Below are 21,270 nucleotides of genomic sequence, written 5' to 3' on the forward strand. Positions count from 1 at the left end.
TCAGTGAACCCCTCTGAAGGAGGACAGGCAAGCCCAGGCTTCAACGGTTATCCCTGAGACAACTGGATGCTCTTCTGCTCTAGAAAGCAATTACAGCTTTTCTCATGAAGAACCAAACCCACGCGTTTCTGTTTGAACTCTTCACAAAGGTTCGGCTGTGAACGGTAAAAAGGATGTTATGTTGTAACACAAACCCCACAATATACACAACAGAAGAACCACAGTGTGCCTCTCTTTTTATTCTTTATTTTACAGTTCACAATTAGGATCCTACTGATAAATTACAGAGTTTTAAAACGCCTCAGAGTTGTGCTGCCAACCCCATCTCATCCCGGGACGATGGCTCGAGGGGCAGAGCGACCAAACTACCCCAACAAACCCCTCCGGAGGCCGCGCTTCATGTGGGAAGGCAACGGGCAGCAGGAACTATCCCCTAAAAACACACATTTGAAATGGAAAAATATACCGGATATCATTTCGAAGTTAGTTTATAGACTAGCAAATGTTACAAATGTTCTTGGGGAGGAAAATAAACCCAACTTCCAGGGCTGCAGGTCAGCCGGGTTGTATCTGCAAGGGAGCAAATACTCTTTTTCAAGGCCCTACATCTTGAGCAATTCCCTGTGAATCCTCCTTCCACAGAGCAGAAAGATAAGCCAGGTCCCTCCTTGGCCATGCATTTCAACATCGGCTTAACATCCAACACGGTTGCAGCCACCAGTTCAGGTGTTTCACCGGTGCTACCCAAATGCCTCGTTCGTTTGCTGCTCAGAAGTTCCTAATTTCTCAACTTTTCTCTTTTTTGGCTTCCCAGTTCAACCATCTTCTCCTAAAACGGCAAACACTGCACAGCGCATCTGCTGAACTTCAACAATCTCCCGCAAAAGCGACCCTACGAATTTCACTCTCAGTCATTTAAAAGGCCAAATCCAGGGACGAGACCATGGGTACTCGCCAGTAAAAACTGGTGGCAGATGAGAAATGGACAGAACACATCATGAGCATCTATTCATGAAGAATGAAAAAAGGGGCAAATTGCTTTGTTTTGTCATTACAAAGGAATGTTTTACCAGTTTTCTCCTTGTATCCTTCTACAGTTACTCACCTTTGGCACAAGGAATTCTACGTACCACGAGATTCAATTCATAATAATACTTCATATCAACACTCAGCACTTACATAGCGCTTCTCATATTCAAAGTGCTTTACAAAACATTTGTGAGTCCTCACAACACCCCTGTGAGGTAGGTAAGTATTATTATCCCCATTTTACAGATGGGGAAACTGAGGCAGAGAGGTAAAGTGACTTGCCCAAGGCTATACAGGGAGTTGAAGCTCATAACGTAGTGGCCCAATTCTGGTCTCCCTTATGGTGGTGTAACACAGGTGAACTCCCACAGAGCTGTACTGGTGCAAGCAAAACCATCCAACCCAAGCTTCTCCGGCTCCTAATCCTCCACTCCGATCAACCGACCGTACCCACTCCACCGAAACCAACTATTCCGCCTTCAAATCACCACGGGAAGTCCAGCGCGCAGCAGGAGCGGGTCTGCAATGTCAAGGCAACGCATTTGTGGGCAGCCACGCAGCCCTGCGGTGAACCGGACGGCACAGGGACGTGTTCCTGCTGTGCCACAGGGGTCTGGAGACACCCCAGCGCTGCCCAGCTCTGCGTGTCCCAGCTTCGAGGCCGATCTGCTTCTCCCTCCAGTTACAATAAACCCAGAGCAAAACAACAGGGCTACACCAGCGCAGAACTAGGACGAGATCTCAACCAGACCTTTCACCTGCTGCTTTGTAGGCAAGCGCCCCACTAATATCTTCTCGCTTTGGACAGCTTCAGCATGCTTCATTTCACTCTCTCTCTCTCTCTGAATTTGTACCTCTGCATATAAGCAAACATTCAACATTTCCAGCTCATCAGCACCAGCATTTAAACAGCACCATACATCTTTCTAAGACTGATCAATATTTCCAGAAAAGTGTCAATGCATGCAAATATCACGTACAAAAACATCGAGAGTGCTGGGAGATGATACCAAGGATAGAGGTGATCACAAGACAGCACACATTTAGTTTTTATTAAAAATACCAAACAACTCGCCCTTACTCTAACTATGCCACTTAGATGATCATTCTAACCTGCAAAAGTACAGGTACTTTTCCTCCAACTATCTACCTACCTACCTAGAAAGAAAGAAATAGCAAGCACACACATTTATACTCCTCAAACCTGGCAGGCATGATTCATATGAATGGGAAAGGAGGGTTTGGGGAGGTGAGATTGTACACTGGGCTTAGGGCAGTGGAGTATGAAAGGTGTAGAAAATATCACATGCGTCATTACCACCAGTAATCAACCTGATGAAAATAAGCCCCAAAATTAGATGGATTCATGTATGACATCCGCTGAAAATCTCAAACCCTACACACGCTGAAGCCGGCAAACACCTCGTGCCGCTTCACCTGTGTCCAGACACAGCACCAGCAAATCAGATCAAACAAACCTTGAAAAGAAAGCAAAAGGAAGAATAAACCAGCCTGGAGACAACAATCTTCCACAAACCACTTCCCTGCATTATTTTCAGATACTTTTTACTCTTAAGCAGTTTCAGAAAGGAGTGGGGGAGAAAAGAGACCCACTACGGCTTTTTCTTAAACTGGCTCAGCACCAGCACCAGCTCAGAGAGAGGGAGAGAAAACCAGTTCTTCAACATGATCCTTGGTACTTGATTAAAAGGTTGCTAGCCAGCCGACGACACCCTGAATTGCCAGAGGGTTCGAAGTGGAGTGGAGACGCGGTGCTGCTCACGGTCCTCTTCATTCGCTACGATATCTGCTCCGTGGGCCTCATCTGTATATCTGCAATCTAGAAGAGACCAACGCAGGATTTTACTGGAGCACTGGAGTCCATTTAAACCCTGCACGTCCATGCTGCACGTGAAGAAAGTTCCTGTGACTAGAAACGAGCCTGCTTATGAGATATTAGAAAGAAATAAAAGTGAATGCGACTGTTCTGCCTCTAGCGAAAGGGATAAAAGCACAAACATGAGCAGAAAAGAGCGTGAGATGATGCCGATAACAACTCTCATGGTTCAAGTCTTTAGTTTGGTTCTGCTCACAGAAGGTCAAGCAGAAACACTGCTCAACCAGCCACGGGCAGGAGATTTTGTCCCTTGAAGAGCAAAGACCAGCTCTCACTATGGATCCAGCGTCAAGACAGCCACGTCTTGCTCCAAAGGAGCAGAGTTCACACGAGGGGCTGCTAAACCTCTCATGATCAAAGTTTGCTTTGCAACTTTGCACGTACTAACCTTTGACACCGCTCCTGCCTCCTCCTGCCTCCAGCTCAAAGCTGGTCACTTATTTCTTGTTTAACAGGAGGGAAATCCCTCTGGCAGCTCAAGCACCTCACACCACCCCTGGGGAGGTGCACAGCACTCGGCAGGATCAGGCCCAACATGCTATTTGGCAACTGGCAGAACCCAGCTGCAAGAGCATCAGCAGATCTCAGATGGCACCATCCAAAAGGCCAGAACGCGCACAGATCCCCCTGCCACAGAGTCCTCCAACCCAACCACAGCCTACCTGTACATGGGGGGGGGCACTGAGGACGTAGATGACAGCGTTAGCCATATCTTCAGCTTTGAGACACTGGAAAGACAGGAAAGAGACTCTCAGTCAAAGGGCACCTCGGGAAGTTTGCCACAAGGTCACATCTTTCCTGACCATCAATAATGAGTTTTGACAGTGTCAGTGGGGCACGTCAAAAAGATGCAAGCAAGCAGGTAGAAAAGAATCCATTAAAAATTTAACAAAGGATGTGTCTGGTGCTGAAAATTCTCCATTTGCTGTGAATAAGCTTACTACAGGTGCAGGAATTCTGCCATCCTTATAGAAAAATGACCAGAGAAGCACATGAAATCCTGCGCTAGCCACCTGCAAGACAACACGCTGTCGCTCTTCTTGTGTAGGCATGTTTGCTTATTATGTCTTCTCTTCAATAAAGAAGTTACAGCCTGCCAAGTACCAAAGCTGCCTGATATTTATTTACAGGAACAACAAAATAAAAGGAAAAATACAGGGAGTGGGACACTGAAACCCTACATAGTGTGTAAATACGAGTGCAAAACCTGAGGTCTGAGACTTCGCGGATGCTGATCACACCCTGGAAAACACTGAGCACTCTGCAGAACTAGTTCTTTGTGTGATTAGCCAGGAGAGAGACTGTTACAACTATAAACAGAACCACTTCCCTTCATTTCCATTTCTCCATGTCCTACCCGAATGCTCTCATAGGTTGCGGCAGCTCTCTCGGGGTCATTATCATGAAGTTTAAAAGCAAAGCCCGTTTCCACCAGTCCTGGAGATATACACTGGAAAAAAGCAGAGCACATCCTAATAGGATTTGTAATTCCCCCTGGGTAGAAGAATGCCAAGAAAAAAAAGAAATAAAACTTTTTAGCACTGAAAAAGCCCCAAAATCCAGCCCCCTTTCTATTGTTCTTCCCCACTCTGCCTGGGAAAGAGAAGTGGCCAGGGCCAGTTGGCCATAGGACTTGGACATTCCCAGTGTGCTGAGCCCTATTTTTGCACTTCCTTGCCTGTTTTCCAAACGGAAAACCTTCTGTCCCATGAAACCTGCTGGTTCTCTACCACCCACAAAAGCAGGACTGAGGAGAGGAGCCCGCAGTACTCACTGTAGCTCGTATATGAGTCTTGGCTTCTCGGAGCTCTTGCCTCAGCCCCTCCGTGAGGGCCGTCACCGCGTACTTGGTGGCACTGTAGAAATGCACCACGGACTGCGGCACAACGCTGTGGCCGTTCATGCTGAGGGGAGAACAACATGGAAAGTGCTGAGAGGGGGGAGGTCAGCGGAGACCCGAGAAGGAACCAACGGGAGACTCGAACCACTGTAACGCAGACAGAAAGAGATGGCGGCGCTGGGGTGGCGGCTCCTCTGCGGGAACGCACATCACCAGAGGCTCCTCTCGACACAGCTCTTTCCTGGAGCCGGTCAAGAAGTTTGAGCCTCTAACCTCGCGCCATCGCAAGCGGTGGCATCAGCCTTTTCTCCTTGGTTTGGTCTTTCTTGCATTTAGACCAACAGGGGTTAAAAAATAATGGCTTGAAAATCAGCCCATCGCAATCCTTGGCAAAGCCCTTCTTGGGCACCACCGGCCCACCCCGAGATTAAAGCTTCTCTGCTTAAATCCTCCCTGCGAGGCGGGGAGGAGGACACCCCCACGGCTGATCCCACATTCCCCCATTGTGTACCTGTTGATGTTAATAATATGCCCGTCGTCGATGTTTCTCTCCTTCATGGACTGGTAGGCCTCCCGGGTGCAGATGCTTACAGCCATCACGTTGACCTGGGGGATGAGAATAGAAGTAGAAACTCAACCCAGCAGCACATTGCACGCCCCACATCCCCCTGCAACCCAACTCAGGGCTGCAGTAACAAGGGATTTGGGCAGGGGAGGCAGAGAAAGTCCAGTTTTCTAAGCCAGGCTTGGCCTCGGCCAGAAATAAATGGACTTAATTGTTTTACACACAAGAGTGAGGGTAGAGTGCAAGGTAAGGCAGAATAAACTCACTTCCCCACAGTCAGCACTCTGTCCTAGATACAAACTTGTTTATTTTGTACAACACTGAGCACACTGGAGTTTGGGCAGCTGACAGGGCAGTAACAGCAGGTAATTAGGTCAGGTAGTTAACGAGGAAATCCCCAGATATTGCCTGTCAGAGAGCCAGGCGCTCCGAGGCGCTGCGAACCGCGCAGCCAGCAAAGAGCTGCTGCGCACACACGGAGCCAAAGATCACGCCGTGCCGTGGGGAGAGCCAGCGACCCTGCCGAAAGGATGGCCACCGATGGCACGCTGTCCCCGGCGTTCTTCTCAGCCCCAACTGGGTGAGCCAAGGAGGAGAGGACATGGCAATTTCTCCGGTCCTTTCGCACAAGATCCACAGCTTTCCAGGCTCTTGCTCTTTGGACCAGCGCCGCCCAGCACACCGTGGCTCGGTTAAACTCAACCTCTGCAAGGTGGCACCGCTAATGCTCAGGTGCCTTGAGCATTTGCTGACCGTAAACCACACAATCAAAGTCTCCAGGAAGGCAGAGATATGGATATTTCCCCAGCTGGAATACAAACCAGCCAAAGGCGTGTGGGAGACTGATGAGCAAGCTGTCTCAGCAGCAGTGCTAATTGCTCATGTTCATAGGGGCCGAGATTTGGAACAGTGCCTGAAAGGTATAAAGTATTTGCTGAAGCTCTTTAGAAAGGATGTAACCGTTTCAAGGCAGGACACGCTGGTAGGTCCTACCTAGTGGCATGACACTTTGCTAACTAAATGAGCAAGCCAGACAAGCCTAAGAACACTGCTGTAATCTAAATATCCAGGCAGAACTAGATATCTGATGAATCAGAAGTCAGGTGCAACTGTAAGTGCAGCAGGAACAGGCCATGCGGAGCGCGAGCGAAGGGTACGCGAGGGCTGGCTATCATCACCGTGAAAGCTATAAACAAGAATGGGACAGGCTAACTAGGACTTGCTAGCACAAAAGGACGTCCAAGAGACAACCATTAGTCTGGAAACCAGAAAGTATGAGGCAGAAAGGGCTGAATTGCAAAGCTGTAATTACTGAGCAGCACACAAAGGATGAGCGGAGTCAGCTGAAGGATCTTCCGGTCACTGCTTGTATCTCAGTCATTATTTCTATTCATTACTAGAGGCCGTGCTTACAAGTTTTTGTCTTGGCAATAGATAAATAACGTGCTTATCTGATCTTGGAGCACCCAGGCAACACAACAAGTAGAGTCATCGTTCTCATCCAAGTGCACTTTGGCTGAGCACACAGTCACTGCCGGATATCTCAGTTGTCATACCTGGAACTGCAGAGATAAATTCCCTGGCACCAGGTTGAAGATTTACCTGGGCTGTGCCAGGAAGAAAGCTAGCAGGTGTGCCAGCTGAAGTGGGACCGTACCACCCCCTCAGCACTGCCGCGAAGCCCAGAGCAGGGAGTCTGATGCTTCTGGATTTCACAGGGAGGTGGTCAAGGAAAGCGGGAGTAACCTGCTCCAGTCTGGCACACCAACCATGTGAGGAGCCAGGTCTCTCCGATAGAGACCTGGGCAGCTACCAGTATAAAAAACCTTGTTGACAAGCACCATCCCCACTTTCCTCCCTGTCCCAGGACGCCCTGAACCCACCAGGCGCTGTGTCTTTGGTGCAGCATCGCTCCCGGCTCCACTCCATCCCTGCAGGCCACTAGAGGGTAACATCAGCCTAAAGCCTGAGACCAGCTCCAGCGCTGGGATGGCGCTCAGTAGCGCTTCCTTACGCTCAGCAGCACTTCCTTACGCTCAGCAGCGCTTCCTTGCATGGAGAGAGCTACAACATCTTGACAGCTACTGGCAAAGCAAGATACTGATCAATAGCCACATGGGGAAGTCCGGAGCCCGTGTGATAAGACACTGGTACAACAAAACAACCAGCTGGAAGGGAGCGGAGCTGGGCTTGCCTCGCTGCCTTGTCCTGAATGCACCCACAGGATTTTGGGGTGAAATCCCATTTCAAAACATGGAACAGGCACTCAGAAACCTACAAATGTGCCTGGAAAATGAGCAAGGCTTAGGGCTATATCACTTTGAGAAATAACCTAAAGGCCGTTTTTACAAATAACCACGGAAGACATTTCTCAGCCTTGTTCCTATTTTAAGAACAAAAGGTTCAAAGGTCCCTTAGCAGAGCCGGCCAGCACATCTGCGCTGTGCCTCTGCACCAGGGCTGCGGCTGCCGCCCGCCCGCGCTCATGCAACAGAAACAATGAAGGCACATTTTCTAGTAATTAATGAGTTCCAATTGCCAGGTTGGGAGAAACATGAAAGATCCTGTTCCTGGAAGCGCTGAGCATTTCACTTCCCAGAATCAGCCTTTTCTAAGGCATCAGAAAGAGTATTCCAGCTCCTAAGCGCATATTAAAATGCAGCTTACAGAAAGCACGTCTCCGCACAGATGGTATATAAACGCAAGAAGAACAGACCCTTGCTGGTCAATAGATAATGCCAAGAAGAATCAAATCCATTTAGCGTCTAGAGGAGCGAGAGGATATGTGCTGCAGCCCTTTGTGCCCCCAGCAGTGCAAATGCAAAGTTCAGCTTGAATTCCCGGCTGTAAAGGTCAGTAGGTGAAACGTGAAGGAGCTGTTTGAATCCCAGGGCCCGGAGTCAGTGTGTACACAGCATCCAGCGCCTCGCAGCGATGGCCGCAGGACTTTGCTCCAGCCCCATGTCAAGAACAGCCTCACAAACAAGTAGAGAGAAAAGCGGGGAGAAGCTGTGAACCAAAAGATGACAGACTCGGAACCTGCCTGCGATGACAGGATCCCTCCCGCTCGCACGCCGAGCTTGCTTTAAAGTAATGGAGACACAATTCCGAACGTGAGACTCCTGCAGCCCAGGGAGAAGCAGTTCCCTCCTTGGGAATAAATACCAGACAATAAAGAACCAGAACGTATGAAAAAGAAGAGGAATAAGTAAATGAGAACATGATTTTTGACTGTTAGATGTATAGCAGGGTATTTTATGGAACAGATATACTCAGAGGGGAGCCTAGAAGGAGACAGAGCCCTTGTGGAGCCACCACCTGCCTCTGCCCCCATCCCATCCCATCCCATCCCATCCCATCCCATCCCATCCGTCACCCCCAAGCAGCTCCAAAGGGTGCACGCAGCAGCACCCACAAGGATGGGGACCCCAAACTCTGAGCCACTGTAAACACCAACACTGGAATGCCTCACGCAGGACAAACCCCATTCCGAAATCTTTCTCCCCAGAAGCGGTGGAAGGCAAGATCGAGGGAGCGCTCCCACCCCAGCAGCCAGGGAAGGGAGCACAGAGACGGGAAGGGCAAAAGCCACACGTCCCCCCCAGCCTGCCCACCTTACAAAGAACTAAAGGTCAGAGGAACAAAGACAAACAGACACGCAGCATCTGCAGAAGACGCAACAACAGCGACCGGGACACGGGGCTCACAAGGCGCAGGCGACCCGCAGGGCCAGGCTTGCAGCGAGACAAGGCTGGAAGTGCCCTGCTTTACATCAGCTCGGCCTCTGCTACACTTCACTTAATTTTCTTTAAAGACTCCATGGCAACCAGGGACAGGGGGATGCGGCTGTGCCGTGACCCAGGCTGGGCAGTCCACAAAAGCCCGGCTGGGCAGACAAAGCTGAGCTGAGCTTGCTTTGGCTGCGGTCACCGCAGCCAGCAGACCGGCCAAAATCCTAATGAGAACTTAATTAGTCAGGGTATGGCAGCTCTTGCTCTGGCAGCAAGTCTGAGGCCTCAGTGTTTCTCTCTGGTTTGCTTCATTCAGCCCCTGAACCCGCTGCTCGATGGAGAGCTTTACCAAAAACTAAAAATGCCTTTAATTTGAGGCTCTAGTGCCTCCTAAATTGAGAGATCGATGGATGTTGAGATGGATGGAGAGCCAGCGGATGCTGCAGGAGCTGACAGATCCCGGCTCACTCCGCTGCCAGATGCTGTAGCCCCAAGCCTACAAGCTTCGAGTAGCTTTTCAAATAGAAATGTCTTCTCCTGCACCAGGACAAGTTGCTGGGGATGCTGCAAGGTTTACTCCAAGCCCAGAGTTCAACTCTTGTTCCTATGAGCACGACACTTTCACGCACAAAGGTAGGGAGGACAAGAGGGGAACATCACCTTTGGGAAACCAGAGGTGCAGCTGCAGAGGGCCCATACAAAAGGGCCACTGCAAGGGCAAGCAGACTGGCCCGGGGTCCCACAGCCATGGCCACCATGAAAAAAAGGCCATTGCATAATGATGAAAGATGGAGAAGACCCAAAAAGATGCACAGCAGCACCTCAGGACAGCAACACCCAGGGAGAAGTGCTGCTGGTAAATGGCATGGACCGTTTGCACAAACTGCCTCGTTCACATCCAGCCCTTAACTAGATTATGGGCAGAAAATTAAGCTATAAAGACAAAAAGCATTACAGCTTTTTAAGCCAAAAAGAATCTGCCCATTTTACAACCCGCTGCTACAACTAACAGGATTAGCTACAAAAGCCAATGCTTGGTATTCAATTTCATATTTTATTGAAGAAAAAAATACCACGAGGCTCATTACCCTGTAGAAATGCATTGAGCTAAAGGAAAAAATGCTGCTGAAAGTCTTGAGTGGTTTATACTGCAAGGTAAAAGCACATGGCCCAGCAGTGCATGATGTCTTTCCACTTCACAATCAGCAAACCCCGGCCATGGCAGAGCCAGATGGGAAGCAGGTTCTTCAGCTCTGAACACGTAAAATAAGTAGATAGGGACAACAGTGCTGGTGGCCAGAAGAAACAAAACTCTAGCAGGGTTCCTGTGGCACTACTCACGTCTATCATCGTGCGCCAGCCCTCCGTCTTCCCCGAGAGCAGGGGCTCCGGGCGAGCCAGCCCCGCGTTGTTGATGCAGACATCGACGCCTTGGTGAAGGGTCTTGATGGCGGAGAACATGGACAGGATCTCCTCTTCGTTGGAGAGGTCGCACTTGTACGGGATGAGGGTCCCTGGGTAGCCGGCACTCTGGCATTCAGCCGCCAGTTTCTAGGGGAGAGAAAGGAAGGAAGAAAACAGCCATCAGCCTCCAATTCTCGAGGAGAAGGTTATCCAGCCGTTTGCTTAAAAACACACCCCAGGGTTAGCAAACACGGCAGCTCCTCAGCGAGCCCGTCTTAACAGCAGGCACTAGGGAAAAATTATTGGAAATGCTAATTAAGAAAAGAAGAAATATTGATATACGTGAGAGTATGAGTGCTTCAGCCTCTAAGTTATTAAACTTGAGGACACACTCTGTGCTCACCCATCACCCCAGGCAATACAGGTCGAGGTGAGCAGGTGCTGGCAAAACACAAATAAATACTGTTGCGGCACCAGGCTGCACATCTGCGACACTGCCGTGCGGATAAAGGACGCGGCAATCGCATTCCTGACAATTCCTCGTTAGCCATTACCAACAATTATTCCAACCATCCGGATCTTTTATCAGACTTGACGATATAAAGCAAATGAAAGGCCAAGAGCTGCTGCCGGCCGCCTGTGTTAATGATGCGGCAGCACCGCACCGAATCTTCGGGAGGATGCCCTTTACCCCCTGATGCTAATGAGAAGCAGCATCTCATCCCCGATGTGTCACATTAGCGACAGTGACAGCTTCCAGCGTGAGGCGAGGGCCACGTGATGTCTGGTTCCTGCGGGGAGATGGACTCTGGCTACAAACGTCCACCGCATCACTCGAACGCCATCGCCCGCGGCGGCTCCACCAACGTGACATTTCGGAGGGTGCAATAAAGTCCCGCTCCTGCCAGGGGCAGCTTCCCTGCTCCTCCCCGCACGCCAAGGACTGCAGTTCACAGCTGTGTGTGTAAACCCAGCACAGGAGGACAGGGAGGATGGTGATTGCACATGAACATCCCAGCCCCAGCCGAGCATCTGCGCTCAGCCAGGAGGATGTGGGGACGCTGGACCAGCAGCCACAGCACCCTGGACCACCCGAAACACCACTGGGAATCTCGTACAGGAGGGATGTTGGCATTTTTGCTTGCTGAGGTCCAGCATCACCTCCCGGGCTGGCCCAGCCCCACCCGGCCCTCCAGGAAAACACATGGAGAAATCCTCACGTTTTGGAGAAGGCAGATGCTGAAACCAGCATTTTCTAAATGCTGCTCTTGCAGGTTTTTTCCCCCAATTGTTTTCTCAAGTGTATACTCTGAGCTTTAAAAAGTATATCTTTTTCTACTCTTATCAGCACATAATCAACAAGATTGCATGTATAGCAAAGCGAAAGCAGCCCCAGGAGGGCACAGAGAGGTACGACTCAATCCCAGGGGCGCCTTTGTTCTCCGCCGGGCAGAAATATTGTCTAGCTCAGCCCGAGCAGAGCCCTCCAGAGAGCGGGACGCTGTTGGGATGTATCGATCTCTGGGCTGGACTCAGCACGTCTGCTCCCTTCTTCCTTGGTGCTGTGAGGGTAATAATAATAACACTGATGATTCTTGTGTGACTGCAATGGCTTCACTGAAGCGGTACCCAGAAAGGAGAGCAGCTTCTGGACCAGAGCGTTACACTCGGGCTGGTTTCGGTGTGTGCTGAGTGAGAGCTGTGGATTGCTGTGAAAGGCAGATCAGAAAAGCTCAAATTCACTGTTCAGGGACTTGGGGCACCTCTGTGGTGGTCTTAGGTATTGAGGAAAGTTGAAAATCATTTCCCAAACAGAGCCATTTGTCCCACAGTAATTAAAATTAGTATGTTCGGGATGTAGAGAGGGGCTTGGAGGTCCTGGCTTGTCTGTCCCGCTCCCAATGAGGATGCTCAGCCCTGCTCTGTGACCAAGAGAAAGCGGGTCCAGCAGCACGGAAGGGCAAGGACAGACAAGCTCATCCCCAGCCTGGAGGGAAATGCCGTTTCGTATCTCCGCTTCCACGTTCAGCTGTCGCTTTTCACTGTTCGGACAGCTCGATGGAGCCAGACGGGTCCTGAACACCACGGGCTGCAGCCCAGACGGAGGAGCAGGTGAACACGGGAGCTGGGGCCAGCGGCAGCCCAGCCCGCTCCCCAGTCAATCTCTTCAGCTTATGTCTTAGATACACCAAGAGAAAGCTCCTTCTCACCCGGGGAAGGGTTTCTCTGCCACGACCGACCACAGGAATCAAATCTCCCTCAGGATCCTTCTTTTCCTGCCTGGCGTCTCGCCACCTCCAGCAACTCAATGCGGATCCTTTAATCTGTCAGGCTACACTTGTGCTAACAAATTCTCTTTGAAAACGAGGTGCCGAACAGTCAGTGACATCCAGGCGGAGCTGAACACGCTTCAACCATCTACAGATAAAGAGTCATCACAGGCTCTTCAAAGAAGCATCAACTGCGGGCAAGTTTGCAAGAGCAGACGTATGTAAAGCAACTCTGCGAATTAGGGAGCTCACAATGTTTTTTCAGAGCACCCATTAAGTCATTTAATTAATGCTCATTCCACTTCGAGCGCACACCACATGCACAAGGAAAAATTAAAAAGCTGGTTTTCCAGATTTCATAAGCAACGTGAGAGTCGCCATCTAACGCAACATCACGTTCTTCCAATAAAGGGTTAATGCTTTCTGTTCCTACAACGCTTGGAAAGGGCACAGGGCATTTAGACTCAGTCCTGGTAAAACGGTTTTACAGAACTAATTGATACAAACATTTAAGGGGAGTCTTAAGTAGAGGAAAAAAAAAGAAGAGAGTCATGTAGGGCTTTATTTGGCAAACCATCCTATTAACTTCAGACACATTTAGTTCAGAGAGATTAAAGCCAGAAGAAACCATTAGGTAATTTTTAATCTGACCTGCCATTCATCACAGGGACTTGCGTCCTACTGATTTAGCTTATGCTTAAATCCATAGCTACACCAAGAAACCAACTGGAAAGAAACCAAAGTCACCCCAATTACTTTTTCTATCTAAAGGAAATGAAGGAGAAAAACCCCTAACGAACAGCATCACAGTGGTGAAAGAAAACTGGGAGCTTACCCATCCTTTCATTTTACTGATTGGCAAGTTTGAAGTTTCTTTTAATTAAGATTTAATACCAGTGCAGCAGCATAATAGAGGCAGAGATACATGGTGAATAAAGCACTAGACGGGGGTTTATTTCCACAGCGTGGTCTGTGACCACGGGCAGGATTCAGAGCTGTTTCCCCACCTGTAAAATGGAGATAATCATATTAAGCCCCTTCCTAGAGCTGCTGGGTATCCGGGGCATTGTGCCTGCGTGTGACCCAAGGACAAGCAGTACTTCACAATTCTTGCCATTCCTTTCGCCTGGCTCCAGCTGCCCCAACAGGGCCTCCATGGGAGTCTAAAGAGAGCTCTCAAATTAATAAAACACTATGTGATTCTCCTTCCCTCTCACGAGCTTTAAATCGATGCTTTTTGCTGGTTGTTTGCCAGCCGCCGCTCCCAGCTCAGATCCATGGCTGATCCAGGACCGAGAGCACAACGGCGGGGATGGGCAAGTTCAGAAATAAGGTTTAAATGGAAAAGCAAACATGCAGTACCCAGCTGGGGACACCGATACAAAAACCCAGTGCAGAAGGAGGACAAGCACCAGTTTTGGATCATTTACCTGAAGCACATCTCAAGTACAAGCTGCCTGATCAGGGAGACTGAATCTTATACACAGCTCGAGAAACCCACTGGCACGAGGAAAGGAGAAAGCAATCAAAACTTGGACGAAATTTAAGTCCCTGTGTGTATTTTTTCCACCCTGTATCATCCTAAATATACTGACTTTGCAGTCCTTGCCAAGACTCGCAGGTGGCACACAAAATCAGCACTCATATAATAAATAACCCAGAAAAATCACATCTTGTTTTGTGGAAGAGAAGCGAATAAAACCCTGGGGAACCTCTTGGACCTATTTGCTGTTTATCAGCTTCCAACAGTGAGATGCCAACTGCGGAGCGACACCGAAGGGGTGACGATCTGAGCCGAGCAGCCGTGACCGCAGCCGCTGCCAGGGCTCCAGAGCTCGGCACGGCAGCTCCCGCGCCGGCTGCTCACCCTGTGCTCCCACCAGCCACCATACCCACCACAGACAGCCCCAAATTACGTCTCAGCATATCCCCAGCATCTGGGACATGTCCTGGATGCTGCGAGGCTCTGGGCATGGAACATCAACATGGAAACTGCCCTTCGCACAGGCTGCGCAGGGGACAAGCAGCATCTCCTGCCCATCCCATCAGTCACCTCCTGCCCATCAGCCACCTCCTGCCCATGGCTGAACGCAGCCCAGGGAGCCGCTCAGCCGGTGTCACCCCCGTCATTGAAGCCAGCCCCGCTGCTGAACCGGGCTCTGGTTGAGCAGCAATGCCTTCCCACTGCTGGTATTTGTCCTCCCAGGCTGCTCCAGAATCACGCCTCTTCTTTTCCAAGCCCTCACTCCTCCCTGTGCTTTTTCAGTAGTCAAACATCCCAGATTATTTTTCTCCCTAACTCCATTTCACATTTCCAGCATCACACAGGCAAGCCAAATCGCCCCATCTGTGCTGCCCTGAACGCCCCTGCTACCTTAAGGCATTCAAACAGTCGCTCCTTACGTCAAGGCTGAAGGCATTTGGTGTGTTTTTTCACTGCTTGCTCAGATCACGTTGCTACAGGCTGGCGTGGGGGAGGAGGAAATACGCTGCTGCTGCGATGACAGCTCATTAGAGCAATGTCTCTTGCTTATTCTGAGGTATGACTATCCTAAAACAAGCACCAGAGGTGCCTGCCTGCCCTTCAGCTCCAACGTGCGTGAAGCGGGTTCCCACGCAGCCAGGCACGTCACGCTTTCCTTCTTCAAGGAATCCCAGCGCTTTTATGGAGCCTGGAGACGCTGCATTGCGGCCGCCCGTGGTGCCCACCAGCCTGCACGAGGAGGTTCCACAACCACACAGCTCCAAGCGCCCAAGTGCCGGCACACAGCCAACCCGACGGTCTGTGCCGATCGCCGCCTGTTCGAGCACAGATTTCCAAGGCAACCTGCAAACACAGCGCTGGGAGGGCAGAGCTGAGCCCCAGCTTCAGCCCAGCACCCTGGGATCACAGCACGTGCCTTCTGTGTCACCTCCACCGGGGCCAGCACGCCTGCACTACGCTCCGGGAGTCGAGAAGAAGACTTGTTGATTTGAATCACAACAAAATCCACCTAATCTTGCAGCAGCGGTGTATGAAATGCCCAGCGACGCTCTGAAATTACCACTAACACTTCCCACGTGGACAGTGGCAGGAGCGAGGGTTAAAGCTGGACTTTAGCTGAGCTGCTACTTGCTGCGGAGCTTAAACTATTCACAAGTGCTGGGAAAAACACCATCACATTTATTCCCCAACACGGTGCCAGGTGTGCCCGGACCTCCCTGCCCTGGGACAGTCTCCATAAACCCGAAACACCGGCCAGAAACCCCTGTGTGCCTGAGCCCTGCTCCAGTACAGCCCTCGCTCCTCCCCAGGGCAGCTGCCGGGTTTTACATGGGGAAACTGAGGCACGGGACAGCTACCTGATCTGCCTTGTTACACAGCAAGGCAGAACAAGCACCCACCGCACCTCTAAAAGGCTCAGTTATTAATTAGGGCTGCAAGCACAACATACCCCGATATCGCTGCTCTATTGCGAAGCCAAAGGGAACAGCAGGGAAGCAGAGAAGGGGGGGCTGCTGCAATAAGACATTTTTAAAGCACAGTTTGGGGGGTAGGGGGATGAGTCCAACCCAGTTTAAAAGCAGCTCTTCCCTACGTGCCTCCTGAGCTCCAAGGCTGAGGAAAACCATCGGGACAGCCAAGCGTTCGTTCCTGCTGCTCGGGACAGCAATTACAGGATTTCTTTCGTATTTATGAGGAAAGCATCTGGTCAGGGACAAGTGGCAATAAAAGCACCTCGGAGGCCTTGAGAACCCTTTTGCCAAACACAAAACAAGCCCTTCCAGAGGCCAAGGAGATTTTGAAGGTCATTCATTTACACGGGGACTGTGCCTTGGGAGCTGCGACTCCTGCCTTAAAAACATAATTCATGGGGTTAACAGGCAGCTCAGCAGCTCTGCAGCCCAGCAGCCTGTGTGCCAGCAGAGCCACGGGGACCGGGGAACAGAGATGGGGACTGACAAGGTCCATGACGAGCATTTGGGGACAGCAGCTCATCCGCCTTGGGCATGGGGAGAACAGGAACCACCGAGCCCAGCACCCAAACCCACACCTCTCCCAAAGAGCACCAGCCTCTTCAGACACCAGGCTGCTCGAAGCTGCAATAAACAGCTCAGCTTATCAAAGGCTATTTCTTGAGCGAGATCTAACCTTGACAATGCAGTCCCTGGTTATAAATGTTACCTTTGATCAATAACTGTCACAAATGCATTAGAATTAACTGCCTAAGCCTCGTATCTTAAACCACATTTATTGCTTCCTGCACAGCTCGCTCTCCGCACCCCAACAAAGACTTTACGTTCACCACAAACCCTCCCAAGCCTCCCCACGCCCCGGGGGAAGAACACTGCAAAATAGAACTGATGCATCACGCTGAATAAAAGACCGGAGAGTGTTTTAGCAGCCAGAGGAGGAAATGCTTTGTCCCATGCCCGTGGAAGTGACCTGCAGTCACTCTCTCCCTTTTTGTGCTGCTGCAAGAGGTCAGACACTAAATACAAATTTCTGGAAAGTGTCAGGAAGAAGGAAGTTGAAGAGCCTTGTAGTGAAGTCATCAAAGGCACCAGTCTGACTTTTGCCTGCAGTTTAATGTGCTACCATGTCCCAGCTAAGCTGGAGTAAGTCATTAAATCACAGCGACTCTTCTCACCGCTGGGGACCTGAGTGACCAGCGAGGGGGTCCCTGGGGAGGGAACATCCCACTGGGAGCAGCTTCCCCCAAAGCTCAGCCTGCTAAAAACTCTTGGTTGGGTCATTAAGGCACTTACGCTCGCTCCTGACTTGGAACGCGTGTAGGTATCTGAAGAGCAGAAAATACTCAGTAAGAACGCAAGCCAAAAAGTCTGTGACAGCTGTTAGTACCTTGAGGCTTCTCACTTAAAACAAGCTTTCAACCCAAATTACCTCCTGGCAGGCAGAAGTAAAATAAAGCCATTTTAATTATATTTTATTCCTTGAAGTCTGACTATAGTGAAAACGTTACTGGTGGACAACACAAACACAAAGTCTCTGCTCACAAGAGCGTCAGGACGAGGGGGGAACATGCGCAGGGGCTGGAGGGGTGAACACCGCGCTTGGGGGGTCACAGCTGGACGCGATGAGAGGGAAAGCCAGCGCTGGAACCTGCGTTTGCCAGGTCAGCACACGAGAATGGGACAAAACAAGAATAAAACCCAATTTTGAAATGGCAGCAGCCAAGTCAAGCCAAGCACTGACTCAAGGCAAGCGGAGCACGTGGCTTTTCTACAGAGCCAGGGCAAGAAAAGATAAAGAGGCTTTTGCAGTGTTCGCAATCCATTAACATTTTTATTTCCAAAGTCAAATAAAGAGCACTGGAGTCATGACACGGGTTTAAGACTAAAACCTCAACTTTGCAACTCCTTCATTATCTTGCCTCGAGCCCTTATCTGATTTTCCAAGAGATTAAGAAATCTTGACGCAGCTTTTATTGCCTGAGTTAAATTCCCCACAAGACAACATACTCTTTCAGTCACCAGTCAGGTTACAAACCCACCATATAGAGTGGTTCCAGCCTCCTTGTGCTAAAATGGATGACTGCTGCATAGCACTAACGAAAACGTACGCTTTTGTGCTACAAAATGAGCACCGTATTCCTGAGTTTAAACTATACCCTTTGCACTTTTTCTATTGCAAGCTGCCTTGATGTGTGTTTTGGGTTTGCTCCTCAGAACACCCTTATCCACAGTGGTATGGCGTGAACTGTTCAGTTTTATATAGCAACAAGATTTGTCCTCCAGCGACTACGCCCATGATGCTCTGACCTCTCCTTTATTCAACACGGAGCCCTCGGCTCCTTCGTGTTTCTCTCCTCTCATCTCTCCATCACCTGAACACCAGCGCAGCTCCCCCATCCTGCCCCTTGTGCATGAGCCGCTCTCCCTGAATTTGCACATCCTTGGAACCCCAGCAAAGCTTCCCGCACGGATGTCGACCTCCAACCAACGATGACTTGGAAACGGGTAATGGGTGAGTGGATTTTGCAGCTAGATCAGGTAATACAATAACTAATCAAGGCAACAACACACTCGCAGAGCATGGGCAGCACAGACCTTCCCACTGCCCAGAGCATCCCCAGCCCGTCCCCAGCGGCTCCTGAGCCAGGTCCGGCTGCATCGCAGCATCGTCACCCCCGCACCCAACACCGGCTCCTGCTCCTCCGGTGGCTTCTCACAGCCACGGCCAAAGTCCCAAGTCCCAGGTTCCAGCATGAGCTCAACAGTCTGAAGCCTGAATATCTTCCTCCTTTTTTTTTTTTAATTAAAGAGAGAAAAGACAAGAAAAAAGGAAGGGGAAAAGAAGGGGAAAACCCCCCCCAAACCCACAAAGGGAAGCTCCTGGAGAAAAGCTTATTTGCCATTGCCCCCGCTGCTCCGAAGGCCTGGCAGGACTCATCTGTGCTGACACAAGTGTCGCTGGCAGCCCGTCCCAGGCCATGGAGCCGTTCCTGGAGTGACCTGGGACCACCTCGTGTTCCGCCGCCATCCCCAGTAGCACCTCTGGGATTTTCTTCCTCTTTAAGGAAACACGCTTCGCAATAAATAAAACCAGAATAGCAACGGCGCTAAACACAGTCCAGACACCTACCAAAACAAACGACCACGTGCTGCAGACACAATTGGGTCCTTAGACAGGATGAGAGACAGAAGCAAGCAGGGACAAACATGAGCTGCGGAGTTAAAGCCAAGGTTCTGAAACAGGACAGGAACAAGAGACTTGGAAGATGCCAAAGCATCTGTATAAAATGCAACTGCATCTTGTGCAGATTCATATAAAAAGGTAAAGCCTTTACAAGACTACTCTCCCTTAAATACACACCGTATTTTTGCCAGAAAAGTTTCAGAAAAGAAGGAAAGTCCTCTGGAGCACTGAAGGAAAACAGAAGTTTCATTGATTTTCTTTACCAAAGAAAATCAAAGTATTTCAAAAGAAAACCAACAGAAATGGCAATACTGGAAATGGCTTTTCTTTCCTTTTTGGGGGAGGATGGGAACCAACAGCATCCTTTCCCAGCCGCTGTGAGGCCACAGCAGCCTCATGAAGCCAGGGAAGGAAAGTTCATTAAACACCATCAGTCGCACGTGGGAAAACCTTTGGAGAGCTCGGCTTTCCCTGGAAACCGCGACAGGAAGCCCAAAATTAGAAGCAAGCCCCAAAGGACAGCTGAATAAGTCACATCAGTGTATCTTCTCCTCTCTACAAGCGGTGCCTTTCCGATTCACCATGAAGAATGGAAAAAGTTTCGCTTGTTCCGAGTGTTTCTTTATTTGACCCCACTTCTCAGCAGCACCAGCAATGTCAAGCCTTGTTTTGGTGATTTTTTGGATGATTTATGATTTATTCTTCATGTGGTCTCCTGTGCACAGCGAGTCCGTATCAGCTTTGCAAACGTTGGGTGTTTGTACAGATCTCCTTTGGCTCGGCAGGCACCAGATCACCAAAATGACAATATTTCAGCTGTCTGACTGTTTCCTCAGAGGAAACTTCTTAAAAAGTAAATTAGCTCTTGCCACTGCAAGGTAAAGCCTACGAACGCATCCAACTATAGAAAATCCAAGCATCCCACAGAAACTATTTCTTTTAAGCATTTTTATTTTTAAGCCAATATCATGAGGTTTGTGACTTAGCTCTAGAGATACATCTTGTAGGAGCAAACACGACGTTAAGGATCAAAACCCTATTTTAACATTAACTCATAAGAGCATCCCATCTCTGAACCCAGCGTGTGGACAGAAAGCACATTAAATCTCGCACCGGGTGGGGTTTAAGGTGCCCTTAGACACTTCAGCCCGCCGGATGCTATTTTTGACCTCGATAAGAAGCAGCTCAAAACAAACCACCCCAAAACTGAACCTGCGCCTCGGGCAACTTCCAACCAACCGTCCCGGACCCTCCGGGCTGCGAAACCCCCCAAGGCTCCGTGAGTGCGCCCGGCCGGGCAGCCCCGCACCCGGCTCCTCCCGGTGCTCCGGGAACCCGCACCCGCAGGGGGCGAGGACCGACCCGCGAGCGGGATGGGAGCTCGGAGGGCGCCGGGCCCGGCGGCCACCCCAGCCCGGGGACGCTCCGGTACCGGTACCAGCCCCGCCCGGCCCGGGGCGCCGCCCGCAGCCCGGCCCGCCGCTCCCCCGCGGGCCCGGCCCGGCTGCCGGGAGCAGCTCCCGTCCCGGCGGAGCCCCGTGGGGAGGCGGCAGCGGCGCGGCCCGTGGGGCGCTCCCGCCGTGGGGCTGCCCACGCCCCAGTCGAAAGGTGCCCGCGGCCCCCGCCCCGGTACCTCGATCTTGTCGACGCTGCGGGCGCAGCCCACCACCTTCATGCCGTGCTGTACCAGCGCCCGCGCCACGGCCGCGCCGATGCCCACGGAGGCGCCGGTGACCAGCGCGACGCGCCCGTTCCAGCGCTCCATGGCCCCGGCCCGGCCCCGCCGCCGCCGCCGCGCACAATGCACCGCCCGCCCGCTGCCGCAGGCCACGCCCCCATCCACCGGCCACGCCCTGGCCACGCCCCCTTCGTGCCACGCCCCCCCCGCCTCGCA

General features: G+C 50.9%; 1 protein-coding gene across 1 annotated transcript; it reads right to left on the minus strand.

Annotated features, from left to right (window-relative positions):
• Positions 1–2,827: 2,827 nt before the first annotated feature.
• Positions 2,828–21,141, minus strand: DHRS11 (dehydrogenase/reductase 11; the record flags this gene model as incomplete). Its single annotated transcript, XM_080357168.1, has 7 exons — positions 2,828–2,869; positions 3,589–3,654; positions 4,284–4,376; positions 4,701–4,830; positions 5,278–5,372; positions 10,404–10,613; positions 21,010–21,141. The coding sequence occupies 7 exons, from the start codon at positions 21,139–21,141 to the stop codon at positions 2,828–2,830; spliced, it is 768 nt and encodes a 255-aa protein (XP_080213294.1).
• Between the last annotated feature and the right edge of the window lie 129 nt (positions 21,142–21,270).

Source organism: Nesoenas mayeri, assembly GCF_963082525.1.
Source record: "Nesoenas mayeri genome assembly, chromosome: 20".
Classification (NCBI taxonomy): Eukaryota; Metazoa; Chordata; class Aves; order Columbiformes; family Columbidae; genus Nesoenas; species Nesoenas mayeri.